At 45.9% G+C, this 23,804-nt stretch overlaps 1 protein-coding gene across 4 annotated transcripts in view; it reads left to right on the top strand.

The window, feature by feature from the left end:
- Positions 1-23,804, top strand: part of NEDD9 (neural precursor cell expressed, developmentally down-regulated 9) — a 114,999-nt gene that overhangs the window by 53,007 nt on the left and 38,188 nt on the right. Inside the window, exon 1 of one of the 4 annotated variants that reach the window (XM_034660320.1) lies at positions 11,515-11,595. The exons of 1 other annotated variant lie outside the window; for it this stretch is intronic. Coding sequence is in view for 1 of the 3 variants with exons in the window: in XM_002915911.4 (XP_002915957.2) it covers positions 16,067-16,078 (12 nt within the window). In the remaining 2 variants the exon portion in view is untranslated. Of the gene's footprint in view, positions 1-11,514; positions 11,596-15,754; positions 16,079-23,804 lie in introns of those variants that run through there. 2 more of the 4 variants (XM_034660319.1, XM_002915911.4) reach the window with 2 other exon arrangements.

A 23,804-nucleotide genomic window follows, 5' to 3' on the forward strand; every position in this document is an offset into this window, starting at 1 on the left:
CCCTTAAACATCAAAGGAGCATCATCAGATTGGCCATTTTAAAAGAGAAACGCGTGGTTGGCCTGAGCGGAAGCACAGAGACTCAGGGGAGTGACAAAAGTGGCCCGATCTGCACAGCTGGGCACAGAGAGTACAAAGGGACACGGAGAGTTTGAAAGAAACGTGCAAAGAGTAAATGGGAGACTAGCGATAGGGTGTCAGCTGGGTCAGGGAGATGCCAGCTTTCTGGCTTGCTACCATAGCTGGATGTGTAGCTACTCTTCTGGGGGGTCTTGAGGATGAACGAGAGCTGGGGGTCCATGACTTGACGTGACCATGAAGATATTCAGTAACCGGATGAACACTGGGGTTTCAGTCTCCAGAACTGTACTCGTCAGGGCTCTACCAGAGAAATAGAACCAATGTTATGTGTGCAGTTATAGAAAGAGATTTCTTTGAAGGACATGGCTCGTGTGTTTGTGGAGGGTGGCTAGGCCAACATTGGATGGGGGACACTTAGGAAAGCGTTCAAGTTCAAGGACAATCTGCTGAGAAGCAGAAAGAGCCAGTGCTGCAGATGAAATCCAAGGGCAGTCCTCAGAAATCTGTCTTGCTCAGGGAAGGTAGGCCTTCTGTCGTATTCAGGCCTTCAAGTGGTTAGGTGAACCCCACCCACAAAAGTCAACACCCTTACAGAAACACCCAGAATAATGTTCGACCAACTATCTGGACAAAGTGGCCCAGCCAAGTTAACCTATAAAATTACCCATCCCAGAGATGAAAACTGGAAAGTCATCAGAATGTGGATAGGTGGCCGGAGGTATTGTGAGTGGGGGGCATTGCCTGGGGAGAGAAAACAAAGCAAGAAGGGCAGACCCCTCCTCAGGTGGAGGAGACAGCGGGGAGCTGGCAAGAGAGACTGCAAAGACACTTGACTGAGTCCTCGGAGACCCGCCCATCAGGGAGAGCCCTGTGCTGGGCCACCCAGGGGGCAAGACGGGGCCTCTGTCTCCCAACAAGTAAGTTACCAGAGCTGGAGAAGGTCAGAGGAACTCTGACATTCGGGAGGCTCAGTGCCAGCCAGAGCACTGGTCTTGAGGTCTGGAAGAAGCTACTTCTGGACGAGACTGGCTTCAGGGATGCAAGAGGCCAGAAGTTCCAATGGCTTTTCCATGGAGGCCACAGAGACTGGGAACCGTGGCAGCCTAACAGAACAGCTGGCGCCCTTTCTGGTGCAGGCTGGAAAAATGTCTACCTGTCCCTGTTTTCTGGCTGTTTTCCGGAGAAGAGCAATTGCCTCATCAGGGTACCTTTTTACGACCAGTTTGAGGATCCATACATGCACAATGTTCAAAAGATATAACAAAGTATTAAGAGCATGGGATCTGAGACCAGCAAGCTTTGATTAAACCCTTGCTGTGTGGCCTTGGGCAGGGCATTCACCTCTTTGAACATCAGGTTCCTTCCTCATCTATTGCATAGGATTCCTGGCTCCTGCCTGACTATTACAGATTAGATGACGTGCTTACTTAGCTGTATCTGGCACATGATAAGACCCTACGAAGTAAATACAAAGAGAATAATCTCCTGTCCCTGTAAGACAGTATTTCTCTTCTCTCTCTAAAGCCTTCACTCCCCAACCCTCTCCAACTCACCAAACACTCTCCACGCCCCAACTTTTGCTTTCCCTTTCTGCATTTAATTACCATTTTTTGGTTGTTATCGCTCTGCATTAAATATGTATGTGTGTTCACACAACCGAAGCGATCCTTCTCAATGTATACAGAAATTTTAATGAGCAATCCCATGTTGGTGGCAGCTTTTGGAATGGTGCTGGAAAAAAAATTCATGAAGTCAGTTATAATTTGCTATTCCCAGACAGAAATTAGATTGCTAGTCGTGGTTGCCAGGATTGGGAGGGAGGAGGAATGGCGAGGCCGCTGATGGGGAGTGGGTTCTGGAATTAGTGATGATGGCGGTACAAGTCTTCGAGTATACCAAAAACCACGGAATAGTACACTTTAAAATGGTGACTTATATCTTCGTGAATTGTGTGTCAATACATACAAAAGGCTATTGCCTAGGTCAGATAGGGAATTGCCTGCCTCCAAGGTCAACTGTCCCCAAACAAGGCACAGCAAGGGGTTCACAAGTGATGCCAGTATCCATGCCAGTCTGTGAGCGTCACACAGATTCGGGGAAAGGACTCCTCAGTAGAGGCCAGCTGGAGTCCATGTCAAGGAGAAGGTGACGCTTAAGCTGAGGGTCAGCGAGAAATAAATGCACTTGAAGAGGTGAAGTGAGACACACTCCAGAGAAGACTCTAGAAGAAGTGAGAAATCACGGTGTTCCCTTCACTTCAGGAAGACTGGCTCCAGGGCAGAAGAGCCTGGAGAACCAGTCTTGGCCAGACAGAGAAGAGTTTCTTGCTACTCAAGCTTTGTCTGGATGTGGGAGAGGATTCAGGACAGAGTTGGAGGCCCCTGAGCCATGCTGGACAGTCCCCTGTCATTCCTTCTGAGCCACTGGAACCCCTTCATCCTTCATCACATCACAACGTGAAGATGGCCTGTTGAAAAGGAAACACTTCCACGGCCTGGCCTTTGCCATTTTTCATTTACAAGAGTTGAGTAAACTCCGTTTGAGAGAAATGAGGTTTCTGAAATGCCAAGCTGCAGGGCGGAGGGGGAATTCCTAGGCAGCCATCTTATTTTATGTGGGTGTGAGGTGTAAAACCTGCATTTTTTGTAAGCTGTGCGAAGCCGGGGTAAAGCGGGAACAAAACGATTACACACAAGCTTTAAATACCACTTTGAAGATGTAGGGCGGCCTTTATGGGCATGTCTGGGAGGCTTCAGTGAAAAGGTTGACAAAAGTCTGGATTTTTCTGTGACCAAGTGAGCTGGTCAAGCCCAGAGCCCCGAAGGTCACATAGAGGTGGTTCATTCCCAGGACCTGGGGCAGACATACCTTTGCCTCTTCAGTGGGTGAGCATGTCAGAGAAGGTGGAGGTAATGAGAGCCCCGCATCTCCTGAAAACTTGCTCCCCTGCCCTGCTGGCGGGTGCGGGGCCCTGAGCCATGGACACCAATGGTACTTATGTCCATATTCTTAGATTCCATTTTGCTGGAATCTTTGGTAAGTTCCCTCCAGAAGTCTGAGTCTATGACATTCTGTATCCTTTGGTATTGACGTTATTATTTTCTTAGTGGTGTAGTATAGTATGACTGCCATTTAAATACCGCCCCCCACCACGCCCTAAAGTACTTGTTTGCCCTGAAAAGAAGTGGTTTGGCAAAAAGTGCAAGTTTTTAAACATCCATTTTCCAGACCTCTCTGTTAAATTTATATATATATATATATATACACCAAAAAAAGGCTAAACCATGTAGAATGCTCCTGAGTATTATTGTTTACTAGACTTCTTATTCCATCTTATGGTATTTTATAATAAAATATCACCAAGCTCATAAAAAGGGCTTTTTTTTTAAGATCCATAATCTTTCTAACCATAACAAAAGGGCGGTAAATATATCGTACAAGAGCGTGATGGAAAAATGTGCTAAAGTATTTCCATAAATCAAATGTAGCACTTTGGCATTGACTCTAAAGCATTAAATTTAGTAAATTAGAACCAGATGATTTTAAAATAGAAACTTACATAACTTTACGGTGTGATTTTTTTTTTTTTTCTACACAAGTTTATCTTCATGAAGTCCCCTTGGCTGCTACTGTAATAGGTATTTAAGAAGGAATGGCGACATCTGGGTATTATTCACCTTTGTAATTCCCGTGGTGCCTAGCATTCTGTTGAACAATTAGTAAGTACTGATGGACGAAGGAGTGAAATCTCAGCAGTGATTAACAAGTACAAGTTAATTGGAAAGGCACTATAATATGGACATTTACACGGATCTATAAATAGACAAAACACTGCTACCCCACACTTCATGGTAAAAATAAGTCTCACTTTTCCTTTCGTTGTTAAATCTGTGTCTCTCTATCAATGAGTTTGAAATCAAAGGGTGCATCTGCTTCTCATTTGGGCCACCATGACCCCAACCACCATCAGTCTGGGATGTCCCCCACACATAAGTCTCTATTCTATTTCTCCCATCAGAGGAGCTGCAGAAAGTGTTCCTTTCTGTCATTTCTCCCTCTCCTCTCACACACAATTTCACAATGTAGTTGGTGTCTTAAAGACAAGCTGGGGATTCAGTGCAACACACAGACCAAGAAGATTCTAAATGTGGTCTTGCATTTAGGAGATACACATCAATAAGTTACAGTCTTTGCCCTTGAGGAGAATACTTTCTGGCAGACGGTTAGTCGGAACGCTGTAGTTGCAAATGAAAGAAGCTCAACTCCAACTAGGTTAGGCAGAGAAGTGTGTTCATTGCCTTATGAATTGGGTTGTCTAAAAATGAACATCAGGTATGGCTTGATCCAGAGGTACAGAAAACAGCATTAATGTTCTCTCTATTCCTTCACTCCAAATATTTTTGCTTCTTTTGCATGTGGACTCACTCTCTCATGCTATAGACACTCTGTACAATGAGGAAAAGATGTTCACTACCAAACATACATTTACAGATTATGATCTATAAGAAAAGAAAGAGAGGTCCTCTGTCTCCCAAGCTTCATTTACAAAATCTCAAAGAAGATCTCAGGTTGACTGTGAATCACATGCCAACCTCTCGGGCCTATCTCCATGGACAGGGGGATACCTTCTATGATAGGCCAGGCCTGCATGGTGGTTGGGGGTCTTCATTAGCAGATGAATGGAAAGGAGGGTATTTATGCCATAAATATTGGGGATGTGGAACTGACATGGCTGATGGATGTGGGAGGACGGGAAAAGAAAAACAAAAGGTCAGTCTGAACTTTTGATTCTAGGCACCTGAGACAAAAGCAGCATCGTAAATAGAAATAGAATAGTGAGATATGGACACTGTTTCAGTGGGAAGTTCATATATATATTAACCAGAGTTCTCCAGAGAAACAGAACCAAGAGGCCAGTAGGATGTGTGTGTGTGCATGCGTGAGTGCATGAGGGCATCTGTATGGAGAGAGAGAGATTTTAGGGAATTGGCACATGATTGTGGAGGCTGACAAGTCCAAAATCTGCAGGGCAGGCTGGCAGGCTATAGACCCAGGGAAGAGTTGGAGAGTTGATGCTGCAGCTCAGGTTCAAAGGCAGCCTACAGCAGAATTCCCTTCTCCCAGGGGGACCTTTGGCTCTTAGGACCTTGAACTGATTAGATGAGGCCCACCCACGTGATGGCAGATAACCTGCTTTATTCAAAGTCTACTAATTTACACGTTATTCTCATCTGCAACATAGCTTCACAGCAATGTCTACACTCGTATTTATCCAAATAGCTCGGCACTGTGGCCTACCCCAGTTGAGATATAAAAATAACCATCACAATATGTGAACATTGATGTGCCTCTGGACTATTTGGGTGCAGTAGGAAGTGAGAGTTTGGGACTCAGAACACAAGTCAGGAGATGCGATTGTCATCTACCCAGGAGCAAGAATAGAAGTCGCTAGAGATGATTAGTTACATAATGGGAAAGCACAGAAGAAAACAGGTTAAAGGTGGAACCTGGTGGAAGTCCTGCCTGGAAAGGAGACTGAGGTCTTGGCAAGGGTCATGAAAGAGCAGGAAGAGCCCTCGGCCATGGAGGCCAGAGGAGGAGGCCACCTTGAGAGCGGTGGTGGTGGAGAATGTCAGAAGCTAGGGAAGGCAAAGGGCCCAGGAGAGCCCCGGGCGTGGGCACTGGAGGGCTCCTCCAAATGTGACCTGCAGAGCCCCGCCCACCGGGCCACCCCTCCCCCCAGGTCCACCTCGAGAGTGAGGTGGAGAGTGAGCCCTTCACAGCCCTGACGGCAATTAGATAGGGGCCGTTTTATACCGTTGGATTCCATCATGAAGACAAGTGACATTTTTTTTACTCCATTTTTCTAGTAACACATTGATAAGTATTTTACAACACAACAGACTGGTGATGGTTTGGGAATGGGAAGCACTGGTAATTCCCCATGGAGAGCCCAAGAGGCGCTGGCCTGAATGGTGGTCCACAGAGTGCCTGGCAGAGGCAGAGGACAGGAGGCCCAGATGGGAGGCCAGACTCCAAATTGCTCACTCTGGCCCTCTGGTCATGGCAAGCAGAAGAGAGAGAGAGTACTCAGCCTGATGTGGGGGGAAGGAGAGGTGCCCAAGGGAAGGTCCGGAGGAACTAGAATGTCCTAGTGGTCCAAGCTCGCTCATCCACAGCTATGAAGGATGAAAGTCTCCAGTTCTTTCACAACTCATTTGGCAGCAAAACCTGACCTGGCTTGGCCCAAGGTAACATGTATTCTTCATTTACCCCACTTGGCATGAGTCTTCATACATCTTCCTGCCGAAATATGAATGAGTTTGCACATGGGAGGCTGGCCCCAGTCCCACTGGGAACTGAGTAGTCTTGGGGATAGGTCAATCTGTTTCTAAAATCTGAAATATTCGGAATCCCACAACGCATCCGACCTCCAGGTTTTTGAACAAGGAGCTGTGGCTCTCTATTTAGGTTGAGGAAGACTTAAATGTACACATAGAGAGCAGGATACGAGAGATTAGGGGCAAAAATGAGAGACGGGGGAGCGGGAAGCTGAGTCCCAGGGTGGGCTTAGGAGAGAAGAAACACAGCCCTGTCTGGGCAAGGAGGAAAGAGATTTGTTTTCCTGGTGACCAGAACGGCCCAGGAGGTGGCTTTTGAAGATGTAGAGTGATTTCAAGGTGGTAAGAGCTGAAACTGGGGAACACGTGGCCCCTATCTTCTAGGGGCAGAAAGAGCAGAAGCCTTGCTTCTTCCCCCAGCTCGCCACCCTTTCGGACCACCAGAAGCGCCCAGGCTGGTTAGAGCGTGAATCACAAGAACCACATGCACCAGAGTTCAAGAAAACCTTTGCAACACCCCCTTTTTCTACACCGCCTCGTTTGAAGTCACGGGTGCCAGGACAAAGGCCAATGATGGGAACTTACACCCAACATCTCTCAGCCCCCGCGGTGTGAGCGAGTGAGGCTTAAGGTCACGGACATGCTCCTTAATTAGCAGGGCCCCCCTCGGCTTTTCTTCCGAGGATGAGAGCTGCTCTGCATTTCTCAGCGTCAGTGGGCAGAAAGGAACGCGCCGTCCACACTGCACACGGCACGTCAAGGGTGGACGCCCGTGTCTCCACCGCCGCCCGGTGCCCAGCCCACGCGGGAGAGGCATTCCTCTTGCAGACAAAATAAAAGATTGCTGATAGCTGCAGCAGTTTGTTTGCTTTCTAAAATGAATCAAACTCTTCAAAAGCTTGGCTTGAACAGTGCCGGCTGAGCCGTGTCCCCACACCACATTCCTCCTCTCCTGTCCTCCCCCCACCACCCCCCAAGGCCCCGCATTTCTCGGATTCTTTCCCCTCGCTCATCAGCGCCAGCTGGCGGCCGCTGGAGCCGGTCAGACAGGCCCGACGCCCAGGGACGGGGCCTGCTGGACACTCACCGGCCCCAGCTGGTGAGGGCAGCAAGGGACGGGAGGCTAGCTTCCTTGGAAGACCGGGTTAGCTGGCCCCTTTCAGGGTTGGCGGGGGTTGGGGAGCAATGCATCTCCCACCCCTGAAGAAATGGTTTACTCTATGCCTCCAGGAAAGTGGTTAACTGGTGTTGAAAACACCCACCCTGCCATGTTCCCTGATTCTTTCCCACCCCACTCTGCTTCCAGCTCCGCCCCCCCACCTCCTCCTGGAGCTAGGCTGCATGCTGGATGCAGAAGGTGAATTTTAGTGGCCACTGTTTCTGGAAACAACATCTGGCCCCACCCAGGCACGTCGGGCCTGCAGTCCCTAAGCCTCTCTGTTTACTACACCCGGACAGGAGCACAAAGTGGAGAGGGAACAGCAGATCATGTCATGTTATCATGTCACATCCTAGACACAGATGCAAGGAGAGGACAGGAAGACTTCAGACTTAAGAATATACAAAGGAAGACGAAAGTGAGCAAGAAGGAAGCATCGTGCATTTGTCCCCTCTTACTGGATACGTATCACATACCGATGTCATTGTGTCCCGGTAGTGCCTTCAGGAAGAAAAGGCCATCCTCCACCCAGGCATGGGATTTCTGTCTATACAGTCTTGGCAGATCACCTTGGCCTTTGTAAAGATCCACAGTCCGCACGCAGTTTCTGGCAGCAGAAGAGACTTCCATGACAGTTTCATATAACGGATAGTTCATTTGGACAAACTGAAGCGAGTGGTAACAGAATACCTCACGGCCAGAGAGAACAGGAGAGAGCCTTGCCAGGCAACCTGCACGATTTTACCAATAAAGTCCTTTTGCTCCACCGAACGTCAGTCCTATGCCCAACCGGATACATCTGAAGAGTGGAACTGTAAACCTTCTCACGTCTTTCGTCTTTCTCATAATTTCACCCCTAAATTAACTCCCCAAATCTTTCATTTGAAGAAAATACTCAATGCTAAAATGGAGCCCCATCATTGCTTACCATATTTTACTGAAGTTGAGCAAGTTTACTTGACATATAATTTAATCTGTTTTGTTTTTTATTCTTTGGGGGGGGAAGGTAGTAATTAAGGATTCCAAAGTTATAATAACACTATTATGTATGTATATATAAAACATCAAAAACTTCCCAATTACAGTTTTTCAAAAATCCCGTGCAGGTATTGCCCGTGACCACCAGGAGAATCTACACGGGTGTATGCAGGTATTCAGTGGTGTGTTGGTGGCACAGGGTGACATGTATTCTTTCATGGCCTATCAAGGACAGATAGGGGTCTAAGACACACCATTTTTGCCCTTCACCCTTGGGGAAATTAAAAGCCACCTCAAAGAATCTGTGACAGGCAGCAGAAGGCAGTGGGAAATGGGGTAGGGGAAAAAGGATGGCAGATTTTTTAAAAGGAAGGTCACGATGACACACTTATAAACTCGGCTCAGTAAAACGGGGTAGTGAGACTTGTAAAGTCATCACAGTGTGGGAATCCACCATGTCATCCAGTAAAGAGAACTCTAGAGGAATCGTTTCTATTCTCTGTTGTTTCGGGCCCCACCCCTCCCCAGTGGCTCATCACCGAGTGAGAATAAGAAGTAAGTCAGAGGGTACCAAATCAGAAGTAATTTTGGGATCATGAGTCAACAAGGCTTTTTAATAAACAACACCCCCCATCTGCAGAAACAAATATTGTAAGACAATGTTTTTAACGACTCTTTCAGAAAATGGAGTTTATCCTTCAGACACTATTGTTAAAAGGGGGGGCAGGTAGGAAGAAAAACTTAAAAAATAATAATAATAAATTAATTGTTAAGGGAGGGGGTGGGTGGGAAGGGTTAGGATTGGGCGGCCTTCATGAGGTTCTTTCACCAAAATATCACTGGCGAAAAAGTGAATGAACACTCCATTCCCCAACACATGAAGAAACAAATGTTAGAGACTGTATCTGGAGTATCTCTTTAATAACAGACTTCCATTCATTCCAAGAGCTTGACCAGCTCAAAAGATTAAAAAAGGGGGGGAGGGGCTATTGCCTAGACTGAGAGGTGTCCTTTCTTCTGCCGACTGAAAAGTGACTTATTTTTTCCACGTTGATGTCACTGAAGGCTGGGAGCGTGGACAAGACACAGGGCTCTGGCAAGACGTACATGAGACTCAGTTGCCTGCATAAATACAGAAGGGGATACAGCAAAGAAAGGACAGGATCCCCTTTCCCAAGTTGGTTGAAATCTAACTGCAGAGAAGAAGCTCTTCCTCCCAGGAGAAACAGTAAACACAACACCTAAGCCCTAAATGACAAGCTATACACGTAATGCTAAAAAGATCTGGGGGATCTTTTTAAAAATGTATAGATGCCAAGTCCCCACCCCAGGCCCATGGAGCATTGATAATTGCTTTAAAGGGAGGTCAGCTTTGGGAAGCACTGACCCAGGGCAGAGGTAGGGAGAGACACGGGGGTGGGGAAGAGATCAGCAATGGAAAGGAAAGGTCTCATGAAGGAGATGGGATGCAAGCAGAGAGAAAGATGGGATCTAGAGAAGACCATGATTAAGGGGGCAGTCTCTAGACGAGCAGGGTTTAAAGCATGGATAAGGTGTGTCACAACTTGATGACTTGCTCTTCAGTTGGGTTTGGTCCCACTCCGATGGAGAAGCTACCTTATTGAACTGACTGACACACGGGGGGCTCAGATAATGAAAACTCCCAGGGGATGATGGGGGACAGTAGGCACAGCATTGGGGGCCCAGAGACTCAAGAGCCAGAGAGCCCATCGTCCCACACCAGACACGCAGTCATCCACCTGTAACTTTGTGCAAGCTGTATGACCTCTCTGGGTCTCCAGTTTTGGTACATGTAAAATTAGTGTTGTCATATTAGACACATATTCAGTGAAATCACGTTCGTGATATGCAGCACAGGGCCTGGCACCTGGGAGGGTTTCGATCAAGGCGAGTACGCCAGCGGTTGGTTGGAAAACTCTAAGTGGCTCATCTTTGTTTGGGGAGGCTTATGGAGATTCGCAGAATAGAAAAGTTGCTGCCTTGGATTATTTTTTGAAATAACTTTGTTTTTCGTAGATTTTTTTCCCATCTAGAAACGGTAACACATGGCCCTCAAATGGGTATTTCTAGATCATTTCTCTGTGGATGTGGAAGGATCTATACTTGAGTCTGAGCTCAAGTATGTAGGTATATCTTACACTTTTCTAGAGCATGGGTCAGCAAATGTTTCCTGTGGAAGGCCAAACAATACATCTGGGGGGGCGGTTTGCAGCTGTTACCTCTTCAAGTTACAACCACCCAAGCCTGCCATTATAGCTCAAAAGGCACCCTGTAAAGGAAGGGGTGCCTGTGTTCCAATAAAACTTTATTTACAAACACTGAAATGTGAATTTCACATAATTTTCACATCTCACGAAATCTTCTTTTTCTTTTTTTCCAACCATATGAAAAATGTATTAGCTCATGGGTCGTACAAAAACAGGAGGCCTACAAGCTGTAGTTTTCACACCAAACCATGTCCAAGAGCCAGAACCGGCAACAGGTCTTGAGTCGGTTCTGAAAAGTCGCATCTTCGCTCCGCTTCTTATCAATGTAAACCACACTATTGCCCACAAACTCAAGTTTTCTCCATTCCCTTCCTGAACATCACATAGAACTTCCAGATAATAGACATTCTTTGAAGTGACTTCTGTCCTCTTATTCATCCATTCATTCAGCAAGCATTTAAGTCCCTATGAGGTATAAGCTTTCGGGGGACACAGAGACGAACGAGATACCACCCTGTCCCTCGGGAGCTCACCTTGAAGCTGGGGCCACAGAGATCTACCAATATTATGGTACAATGTGGAAAAGCCTCATAATAGGGCCGTGTTCCCAGTACAATGGGGGCATAGTGAAGGGAGGGAGGAATTAGTTCTGAAAGGAGGAGGTGGGCAGAGTGGGGGATGTTGACAAGGAAGCACAAAAGGGTTAGTGTTGGGGCTCGGCTTGATAGCAGAAGTGTGAAGGGAGGACGCGCTAGGCAGAGGGACCCATCTGTGCGAAGTAGGACAGTACAAGTGTGTCTTGGAATTGGTGAGTCCCCCCCCTCCACCCCGTTTGGCTGGAGGATGGGATGTGGGGTTGGGGGTGGTGGGATGGGAAGAGATGAGGCCAGAAGGGAAGGGTGGGCTCAAATTATAGTCCATGCCAAAGTCTGCAGATTTTGTTTTTAAAGGCGTTGAAGTGTCCCTAGAGGTTTTTAATCCCAGTAGCAACGTGATGTGCTCTGAACTTTAGAAATTAAACAGGTAGCGATGTGGAAGGTAGATTCCAGCAGGGAGAGACTGCAGGCTGGGAAACGACAAAGGAAGGACTGGAATAGATCAAACAAAAGAGACAGAGAACGGACCTGAAGCAGCGATATTACAAGCCAATCTGGCGGCGCCCCGGGCAAGGCACCCCGGCCCTCGGAGCAGCTTTGTCCTCTTCAGAGGGGCTGCACTAGATTCCCGAGCTCATGTTCTGTCCTTGCATGTTCTGACCTTGCCCTTTGCTCTTAGACAGCAGCCACATGGGTTCCTCCCAAGTTGTGCATAGGAGAATCTCTTCCCTGTGGCATCCTCTTGATTTCTTGCTGTATCCATGCCCGTGTCCAGTGGCAGCTGGAAAATCATTTGGACGCCGTCTGGTGCCCTGTCCCTTGCTCCTGCCTGCCTCAGCGTCTGGGGCGATAGAGCCTTCGGCCAACCAGCAGGCAGGTGGCAAGGCTGAGGGGCCGCCAGGGTGTTGGCGAGCACAGGGTAGGGCCCGAGCCCCAGAGTCCTGGCCCATTTTAGGAGCCTACCTATGGGAGTAGGAGTTTGGCCCCCATAGATCAATCAACAGTGTTTATATAGCATAGTTTAAACCATATTTTTGCATCCAAAAATCTCAGGTAATAGATGGGGTTGGAGCTGTTTTCCTATTCAGTGAGAGAATTTGTGTTTCCCCAAAGGGTATTTGATGGAAAAAAACCTACTAAATGCCTAAATACTAACATACTTAATACTAAATATGAATACAGTAACAACTACCTGCATTATGTAAGCTGCATTAAGACCAGAGCTCAATATTTTAACCAATAGCCTGCTGGCCTTGAGTGTTTACACGAAGGGTAAAAACACAGAGAAACAGATCACATCATTCTCTGCTCAAATCACTCCGGTGACTTCCTCCGGCGCTCAGGAGAAAATCCAACTGCCACCAGCCACCTGTCTGAGTCTCCTCTACCCAAACCCAGGTGCCTGACTCCAGGTACCCTGGCTTGGGTGCTGTTCTTAATTCCACCAAGCTCAGGTGCTTTCCTCTATCTGGAATGCTCTTTCCCCAGATCTTTGAGTGGATCCCTCATGCCATTGATATCACCTCCCTAGAGGGGCTTACCTGACCACTCTCTAAAATAAGGCAGCCCCTCAACCCTCATCTGTTTTCCTCTAGCAATTTTCCCTGCTTAATTTTTCTCCATGGCATTTAGCACTCCAAACTATATTACATATTCATTGATTTATTGTCCCCCACTTCCAGGAGAGTGTAAGCTCCGAGAGGATAGGGACTTTGTCTGTCTGGGCTGCTTCTCTACCTTCCCCACCTGGAATAGTACCTGGGAGATGCTCAATCGATATCTGTTAAATTAGAAAGCTATCCTCCACCTTTTTTCTGATGGCTTATCACACTTAAAATATTGACAGTCTAACAGTCATAGCAGTTATAATTAATATAATTAAATAAATATTTATATATTTATATACCATAATAATGTTATATAATATAGAAATAAAATAATATATGATGAATTTAAAATGAAATAATTAATAAGGAACTATTAATAAGCAAACATTAACTAAGATCTTACTATGTACTGGGATTATTAATTTCTATGCGCGTGATCTCATTTTTTTTTCTTTTTTTTTTTAAAGATTTTATTTATTTATTCGACAGAGAGACAGCCAGTGAGAGGGGGAACACAAGCAGGCGGAGTGGGAGAGGAAGAAGCAGGCTCATAGCAGAGGAGCCTGACGTGGGGCTCGATCCCATAGCGCCGGGGTCAAGCCCTGAGCCGAAGGCAGATGCTTAACCACTGTGCCACCCAGGCGCCCCTCATTTTTTTTCTTAAGATTTTATTTATTTATTTATCAGAAAGACAGAGTGAGAGCAAAAGTAGGGGCAGGGGGAGGTGCAGGCTCCCCACTGAGCAAGGAGACTGATGCAGGACTCCATCCCGGGACCCTGGAATCATGACCTAAGCGAGGGTAGACACTTAACCCACTGAGCCACCCAGGTGCCCCTATGCATATTATCTCATTCAATAATCATTATAACTCCAGCAAGTAGGTAGTATTGTTTTCTCTAATTTATACCTCAGGGCACCAAAATCAAGAAGTTAAGAAAATTTGCTCAGATTCTAACCCAGTTTACCTGACTCCAAGGTAACTAACACCAACCCAAACTGCCCTGAAATGAACTTCAGGTAGATTTGAGGTGTTTTACCCAACAGGAGAGAAGGAAAGCAAGAGGGCCACTTAGCATGAATTAAACTTTCTAGCAAGAGAAAGAAATGATAAAAAGCCCTAGCAAATGCTTTGGGAAACCGTCTGAAAGCACTGAAATGAGTGCGGTAGTGTTCACCTACTCAATGGTACTCATCAAACAAAACAGAAAGGCGGATTCAGCTTTACTGTTTAGGAAGCCAAAGGAATGTTATCTAGATCTTCTGGAGGCCACAAGACTCATCTTACAGATGAGAAGGCCTTTGACTGATCCAGGCAGACACCAAACAATTTCCTGCAAACTAATGGGCCGCCCAGAAGACCGTGGGGCTGTGAGGAGGATGCCGTACAGTAGAACATGGTGTGTGCTTTATTCGTGCTCAGAAAGACCTTGCAAAATCATTCAGGCTCATTTTCACTCCAAGGCTAAATGAGGAAAAGCAAAGTCCAAGCTGAGGCCTGAACGGGTGTGTCATCCTCATGACGCTACCACTGCTGGTAGGGGGGGTGGGGGTGGGGGCTGGTCACATCCAGGGAATTGGTGCCATATTAAACTGTGATCTCAACTATGAGCCCTGTATCTGGAAACCACTTTTGCAGGACAGCTGCTCTCCCATTCTTTTTGTTTGGATCATAAAACTAAAATTTTAATCCACTGGGAATTTGTGGGGGAGGGGAATCAAACTGATTCTGATCCAACTAGGTCAGTGAAAAAATTAAGAGACGATTTTTCCATCCCAGTCATGTAGTCTGGTTGGAGCCCATCCCACTCAGGGACAGCTATTGTCTGCAATCACGGAGTCTCAACCCTGAGACCCAGTGAAAAGGAATTTTCCCCTCTCTCAGCTCTGTTCTTCCGGAGAGTCGCTAAAGGTGACTGTTTCTGTCTTCTCCTGGGTGACCTCTTTCTCTATAGAAATCATGAGGCTGAACCAAATGTTCTGTGCTTCACCGGACAGACTGGTCTTTCTTAAACAGGCTCATCCAACAGTGGGCATTTTTTGTTCCCCCGATAATAAGTGTTGGTGGGTTAATGGGTCATCTTCAGGAGAGAGGTCAGAAGGAAAACACTGCAGTGTTCAAAGCTGGAGCTAGAAATGCCAGCCATCAAAGGACACAGTGCTCAGTGGACGGCGATGATGTATAGGGCGTGCACTGGCCAGCCTCTCAGGAGAGGTCACATCTAACCTTTATCCTCAGCAAAGCCAGAGAAGATAGCTGAATGTGGCTGACACTCAGCTCTCCGAGGCCCTGGTGAGAAGCCGGCCAGGGAAGCCCGGGTGCCTGTGCAAGGGGAGCTCCTTTTCACTGAGAGAGAATTGTATTCTGGCTCCTCTGCAGACTGATGTTGAAAGTACTTTGAACATTGAAAAGAACAAAAAAAGCAAACAGCCACAAAAAAGGGGAGGGGGGAGGAGAGAAAGAGAGAGAGAGATCAGCAGGGGTAGTTAGTAAAAAGGGGCCCCGAGACAGAAAACCTTTTGTTCCCCGAATTCGTTTCATGTAGAGATTGGGAGGTGAATGGCTTTGAAATGAAATGGGTTTATGAAGGAGTTGCTAGGTCACAGGAAGCAGGGCTGTCAGACTGCTCTGTGAATTCAACGTCTCTAAAACATAGGTTAATCTGAAAAAGAATCTCCTTTTCCCGGATATTTTTTTGTGTGTGGGGGGGAGAATGGGGAGTAAAGAGAGGGTTCCCCACTTTGTTTTATTTTCCACCCCTTCTGCTAATGTAAAAAGAAATGACCACATTACAAGTTCTTTGTCAGTTTTCCGAAGTTAAGAGGTGGGCGGGGCCCCGCACTACCTTGGCCCGCCAGCCAATGGCGGGAGGTATGCAAATATGCTCGATGCTCCGCCAGCTTCAGTCATAACAGTGAGCTCAGAAACTGTACGGGAGCTCGGCGCGCTGCGACTGGCAAACCCGCCCAGGCCGTTCTCACTTTCATTTAGCACTGCACTCCATGGAGGGAAGGACTCGCCAGTGCTTGATGCAGTCTCACTAGTGTAGGAAAACGGCTCCACTCCCCGCCGCCGAGATGAAGTATAAGGTAAGCGGGTGCCTTTTCCATAAGGTTTCCGCGTGTGCGTGCGTGTGTGTGTGTTGCCCACTGTGACACCTCCCCTGCAGGGAACCCTTCTGTGCCCAGGAGAGATGGGTCTCAATCACCGAGGCTGGCATACAAGCAGGCAGGCAGAGAGACCCAGTCTCTGAGACCCACTCCGGGAGTTCACAGCACACCCGGGTCCATCCCCCCTGAAAGTTTTGGGCATTCGTCTTAGAGCCGCTGCGGGAGCCCCTGGAATTCGGAGGGTGTCTAACTTGAAAAGGAGTTCAAGTCTCCGCGGCTCCCCCAGGCCTGGCCTCCACAGTCTCGGAGCTGTAATGAGAGAGGAATCAGAACTTCTGAGTCTCTCAGACTGGCTCTTAAAGCAGTGCTCAGCCTTTGCTTTAAGCATTTGATATGAGAAGCAATTTGCCTTTCGTACTTCTGGTGGGAGGAATTAAAAGCCCGAGGTACTGTTACACAGCTGATGGTGGAGAATTCTGACATCCTTAAATGATACTGGATGTAAGAACAAATGAGTACCTGCCACTTCTTAAAAACACTTTGGTAAGTTTGAATGGGCTGAGGGTCTGATGTGTCCAGCCAGCTCATTGTCTCTGTAGCTTACAGAATGTCATGATACATTATTTTCCCATGCATTTTGCTCCATTGTTTTTGTGTATTCTTGGCAAAAGGATTATAACTTGCTCGGAATATCCCTATTTTGTTTAAGCCACCCCCATCTAACCAGGCAAGCAGCTTCCAGAGACACTGTACTAAGAAGCACATTGCAGTGAATTGGGGGTGACTTCTAGAATAGACATGAGACCGAATGCTTTTAAACAAACTTGCTATTATTAAAATGACGGTTGGCAAGGTGGCTGTGCTTTTGGATTGACAGTTTGTATTACCTGTCTGACCTTCAGGTTCTGCTAGCTGGGAGCTACTTTGCTTCCTTTCTGAATTATGTAGCTTCTGGCCCATCCTTTTTTAATGTGAGGTTGTAAAAACTAGGTTCTGGCTAATAGCCACTGGCTAACCTCAGTGATAAATCTTTTATTCAAAAGCTATAAATCTCGTTCAAAACCTCTAAATCAAGATGCTGAAAGTCTTTATTATAATGCATGAATTATGGTTCTCCTTGGAAAGGTTACAACTGTGTGAAGACACATGTATCAGTTACCACTGTACTATTAGCTTTCCATCATCATCATCATTATTATTATTCCATTATTTCTCCATAAGAAAAAGCAGAGGAATGGATAATCCTGAAGATTCTTAATACTTTTGACTTTAGGATGCAACCAGCAACAAATCCTACCTGGCAGGGAAGTTCCCATTCTTGAAGTGGCTCACCCCATATTTCCACAGTCCCTTGGTTAGAACAGTGGTTGGCCTAGAGATTCCGGAGCCTTGGGTGATTCTTTCCCCCTCCTATCCCTGTTGCTGAAAGCATTTAGGCTCATAACAACTACCTTGCAGGGGGAAAACAAAGAGAAAATATGTTCATACGTTTATGACTGGAAAGTACAAATGGCTGAAATCAACGCTAAGTACCTCGATCTAGAAAGTGACAGAAGTGACAAAGTCTAGAGTCACTTTTTGACCTCATCATATTTCATTTTACCCTCATGGAGAGAAAACGTCATGGCAACTGACAAAATAAATTTCGATTGGCATTCATGGAAAAAAACCCTTCTTTTGCCGGGTCTTACCAGTGTTAGACACCCTGCCAGGTGGTGTAAATATATGGTTGTTATTAGCTCATGTTATTAGGTTTTTTCGCCAGAATAAAATACTGATTTCTCTAACGGGCCAAATGCCAAATTGACACCTTGGGGTGACTATAAAATAAACCAGTAGCGGAAGAAATCTACTGTCCCTGACTTTTAAGCCTGTTTTCTCTCTAATAATGGGCAACTCTATTTCAGGAGACGATTTTGTCATTTTAAGTAGAGGTGATGGTGCAGAGGTGGAGGGATGGCAAATAATACTGAGTTATTTAACCTTTCCAAAAACTCTGTGAGGTGGGCGTTGTTATATACTCATTTTCAAATGTGGAAATTGTGGCACAGAGAGGCTGAGTAATTTATCCAAAGCCGCACAGCTAACAAGTGGCAGAGCTGTTACTTGAACCAAAGCGATCTGGCTCCAGAACGTGTGACTTTAAACCACTATAAGAAAGAATCATCTGTGACTTCCCTGAAATGTCCTGTGTGACTACTGTTTTTGTCCCCCAGGGAGTTTAAAACTATTTCATCTCCAGTATTCCTGCAGGATAGGTTCTTTTTTTTTTTTCTTAGCTGTAAGTCAACAAAGCAAAGCGTAACGCACGGTTGGCAGTTACGTGTTTCATTTGAGCCACTCCGGTAGTAAAACCAGATAATTATTCGATTGTAAAATCCTGGAGTCAGGAATTATCTTTGAAACCCCGTGTTGCTCTACACACTGTAAATGTAGCTCAGTCAGCCTTCTGTTCACCCCGGAGAGTTGTAATTCAGCCACTATAAGATTTTTTTTTTTTAAACCAGATTATCTGGTTTGGCTACTTCAGGAATCATAACTAGAGGGCAACCAAAGCCCCACTCAGTCTGCACTTCACAGCTCCAGGCCAGCCAGGGATGCATTTATGATAATCCTGAGAACTGTGGCATGTAAGCTATTACAGATGAACACATCGGTTCTGGTTAGCACACATCTAGTCTAGCTTTTTTTCGTTTGCTGGGTTTTGGTGCTGATGGTGTACATGGCGGGGGGCGCTACAGTTTCATAGGGACTTCATGTTCCATTTCTCTTCAAAGGCTTCAGTGGGATGCTCTGTGATAGGAGACAGTACATCACGGGGCCTGCGTTTACTGAGAGCTGTCCACCAGCTCTTCGGAAGATGCAAAGCCTGCCCTGAAATGGGGGGCGGGCACGGTGCCTCCGTGGCGGTGGCTTGCCCAGGGAAGGCTCCCCTTTGAGGGTCTGGAGGCTGATCCTTGCTGCTCTCTGCCAGGAGGGGGACCCGAAGCATCCATGCACAGCTGTGTTGGAGCTGAGGCCCGAGACCCCGCCCACTTTGTGCAGGCCCAGGCCTGGTCAGAGCTCAGCCGGCACTGCCTGTCTGATCTCTGATAGCTGAGCTAATAGCTTCTGTGGTTTTGCCAGATTTCGGAACCCTGGGTGCCTGCCTAAAATTCTAAATTATGTCTAGTCTACCATGCAACAAGTTCATTTTTTTTCCACTGAAGTATGGTCGACAATAAATTCACTCCTCAATGTTTTGAGCGAAGAAAACGTCTAGGTGGAGCTTATAATGCAAATAAGAAAACTGGATTCTGGAACGCAGACTGCTGTGTTCTGGCGGGATGTGGGCAAACATGGGTACTGTGAAACGCTTTTGAGGGGGACTTTGAAAATCCTTTTATTTTCTTGAGCCACTTTGAGGACAAATGATGGAGGGTCTTCAGCCGAGTGGACACGGTCATTTACGATACTTCGATAATTCCCCATTCTTTCCTTACTGTGACATTTCAGCTTTGAATTATGTACTCTCTTGTAAGTGATTTGTTGTGCTCTCTCCGAACAAGAGACCCCAGTCCCCCACGCTCCTTTTTAAATCTTACGTGAGATCTAGGAATTTTCAAAGCACCGAAAGAAGTTTTAATAGTAACTGAATTGTTTATGTATGAATGTATTTATTGAGCAAACCCATTGTGACAGCCACAGGATTTACCCACACAGATACGAATGTTTTTGGAGAACTAGAGGTGCTCAGCCCATACCAAATTTAGCAAGTTGCACAGTGTGGGGCATACCAAGGATTCCTTTAGCATCCTTTCCTTACTGTAATATACATCAGTCCTTTTCTCAGAATTCATCAGTGGCTTCCTGTCTGCTGCTCCTACCCGCCCAGCCACGACTTCTAAAAAACTTCCTCCCAACTTTTTCCCCTTTGCAAATTCCCTCCCCCTTGTGTGCCCTTATGACCTCATCGACCTCATCCTCTCTCATTTTTTCATTCAAGCAGTCCTCATGCGGCTCTAACACCAGACTTGCCTACAGCTCGCCTCCTCCACCCAGGTAGACAGGGCGCCCCTAAAGCCCACCATGTACCGCCTGCCTCTCTCCTCTCTTCCAACTCTGCTGTGGGAAAGCTTGGTCTCTTGCTGCTCCCATTCATTGGCCCCCGTCTCTCTCCCCGTGTCTACGCTACTGGGTTATTCTGTCACTTCCCACTGGCCAGGTCTCCTCATCCATCCACTCTATATAACGATCAAATGCCTACACCTTTGTCACCTCGACTGACCCATAATCCCTAGTACAGGCTTTATGTTTTCCACCTCCGCCCTTCTCTGTTAGCACTTCCTTACTTATTAACCCCTTCCAATCAAGTCACTATCGAAAGGATACCTGCAACTCCCATCGGGTGCCCCTGGGGACCGTCCAGTTTTAAGGAAGGCCCAGTGAAAATGAGAGTCCCCACCCTTTATTTTGGGTATAGGCAGATTGTTAGACAAGTCCTTGAATAAAAAGTGTGATCTAGGATCTGTTACAGCCTCAACGGACACGGCCTTGATCTTATATGTCCTTGTGGATAGAGTGGGGTCTTTGGAGAAAGGTATTTCTGTTCTTGTGACTTATGGCTCGATACCCTCAGGCAAGGCAAGCTCTCTGAGCCTCAGTTTGCTTATCTGTAAAATGGGGATAATAACTGGTCAGACTATTGTTCTAAGGCCCAAACAAGATAATAGATGGATGTGAAGTACTTACCACGAACTCCGGGCATAGAGGAAAGTAGATAATGGTAGTCAGCCTCAGCTCTCTTTGCATTGATAGGTGTTGAAAGGATAGCGTGGACTCAAGATGGGATTATGTGACAATCCCAGTAACTAGGTAAAGGTGGTTGCGTATTATTTAGTGTCCCCTGGGCCTGGGTGTAGTGTGGCAAAGCAGATGACAAACACGGGTTTCCCGGCACACTGATGTGCCCCCTTGCTAATATATTCATGATTTAGGATCTACATTGTTATTGATAAGATTTGATATACCTGAAACCACAGGGCCTTGTCATAGTCAGCACTCAACAGACACTGAATTGAATGTTGAAGGATGTAAAATACTTATACAAATAGCCATTAAAAAGAGGTGGGTGTTTTGTTTTGTTTTGGTTTTTGCCACTAAAAAGAGTCCTGATGCGGCACGGCATGGTGGCAAGGACCTGGGGTTTGTTGCAAATCCCACGTCCGCTACTTCAGGCCTCTGTGTCCTCATTTACAAAAGTGGGAGTGATAATACCGATATTATCAGATAGCGGTCAGGATCGACTATATGAAAATCATTCGTTTTTCACACAAAGGCATGTAAAAATGGCAGCTATTACAGGATGCATTGTAAGACGTATATAATATATAGAAGCATTACATAGATAAAATTTAAGAGGAAGCATTTGCTAGAATCACTCATCCACAGCAAAAATGTTAGTGAGGACAAGAGAAAGTCACCAACACAAAATCGAAGGGAAAATGCAAAGGAGATGATTTGGGGGGTACAGATGCTCAGGGGAGACTCTGTCCCTTATCCTACTGCAGGAGAGGTAAAGTCAGAGGTCTTGGTGATCTATCTTTAGATCGTTTTAGGGTTAGAAAGAAACCTAAACAAATTGGTTTGAAATGCCAGCCACTGGGCCCGTGGCATTACTCTGCAGTAACATAGATTTAATTATCAAACCTCGTTGCCAAGATAAACAAGAAGGACCACTGGGAAGAGAGGCTGTATTTCCAACTTAAAGTGCTGAGAATAGCTGCTGGTTTCCTAGGTGATGGATGATTGCAAAGAATATGGGCATGGAAGGCGACTTCTCCCCCCCCCCAACAAAAAAACACTGTTCATACTCTATCAACGGGACCCCCCCCCACCTTATTTACTTAGAGCATTCCAGTGATCTCCCTGCGGTCATTCGTACTGGTTCATGAGGACGATGCAGGTCTGGGGAACATTACAGCTTGGCTGCAAAAGACTGTCTTCCTGAAGAATCTTCATTTTAAGAGAAATGGCCTTGGTGATGACCCCTGCCACTGTCCACTGGGAAGAGTGATTCTTTGAGAAGGTAGTTTTTAGTTGACAAGGAGATCCAGGTGAAGTGAGGCATATACTCTGAGGAAGATGGAAGGGGCACTCCAGAAAACATGTGTGAGTTATGACAGTGTGTGACAGTGATGTTTTCATGCCTGAAGTGGGGGCTGGGGCAGTTGATCATGGCGATATTAAAGTTGCCAGCCAAGTGCTCTCAAATACATCTGCGCCCCATCATGGACTACTAAATGCCAGTTTATTCTTTCAAAAGAGCTAGTCTTTTCCCCCCAACCTCCTCCCGAACCATTAATGGTGCTTAAGGGTGTTTAAGTGGACGGTTCAGGGTCCTTATTCCAAGACTGGGCCCATCGCTTCGGAGGTGGCTTATCTCTTTGTAAATCATGGTGTATATGTTGCAAACGAGAATCCCTCCTGATCTTTCTAATATGTCAAGGTAATAGTTACGTTACCAGAAATGTTTCTTAGTGGACTGTTGATACTTACGATTACCAGAAATAAAGATTGAGCAACCATAACTACGTAGAGGTGCAAGCATTGCACAAAAATGTTTGATAGGATCAACAAAGTTTGATTCCTTTCTTTACTTTTTGTGTGTATGTGTATGTTTGTGCATGAGTGTGTGTTTCAGGGGGAATTATTTGGGAAGCTAGAGATAAAGTTGCAGCAAGCAAAAAGTATATAGGGTTAAGATTTAAACCAGATCTTTCCTATTTATTAAAGCAATATGTATTTAGACAGAATGATGTGCCCTTAATATTTTTTCTAATTTTTTTTTTTTTTAGTTATGTGGAAACCTTATGCTCTTATACGAATTAGCCTTAATCTCATTGATTTGTAGTAGTCAGTTCGTTATTGTTAACTTAGCACCTCACTCTCACAGGGGATGTGGCTAACTCAGGACTCATCTAGGCTTCTCTGTCACCCAGCCCTGCGCTCTACTAAAAGAATGAGCCAGAATTCACCCCACCCCCACCTCCAATAACCATAACAAGCAAAACCAACACACAGGGAAGCTAGTAGAGTAGACGGCTAGACACTCCAGCTTTCTTGGTGTCCAGAGTCTTTAGTGTCTAGCTGAACATGTCAGTAATCTGTTGACAAATTCTTTTGTTGTTGTTTTTTGGTTACCAAACATTTGTGGTATGAGTTTGGCAGGAAATGGGTTAGTGGACCAGCAGTATTGCATTACCATTACGATAGCATTGGCATAAGCAATATTTTGAAGACCTATTTTCTTGAACGCTCCTCTGGGATAGAACGTCGTGTTAGTCTCTGATTCTCCAGCCTTCTCCCCTTGGAGCAAAGTGTGTTGAGCGTACCTTTAAATGGGGGTAAGGGAAAGGAGCAATAAGAATACAGTCAGCTCCACAGCACTTTTTCTCTTAACCCCATTCACTGGGAAGCCAGACTTCTAGACAATCTCACAGAGGCCCAGATGGCCTTGCACTATATCTCATTTCCTTATAAAGATCATTTTGTCAATTAGAGAACATGTCCACTGACTGAATCAAAGACTCTTACCAATACCTATCTCTTTTTTCTCCCAAATCCTAAATTCAACCAAGGAAAACCCATTAGCAAGATATATACTTGCATGCCTATCTTTTATTTTTAGTTTAAAAAATATATATATATATATATATATATATAT

This window comes from Ailuropoda melanoleuca, chromosome 5 (assembly GCF_002007445.2).
Source record: "Ailuropoda melanoleuca isolate Jingjing chromosome 5, ASM200744v2, whole genome shotgun sequence".
NCBI classification, from domain to species: domain Eukaryota; kingdom Metazoa; phylum Chordata; class Mammalia; order Carnivora; family Ursidae; genus Ailuropoda; species Ailuropoda melanoleuca.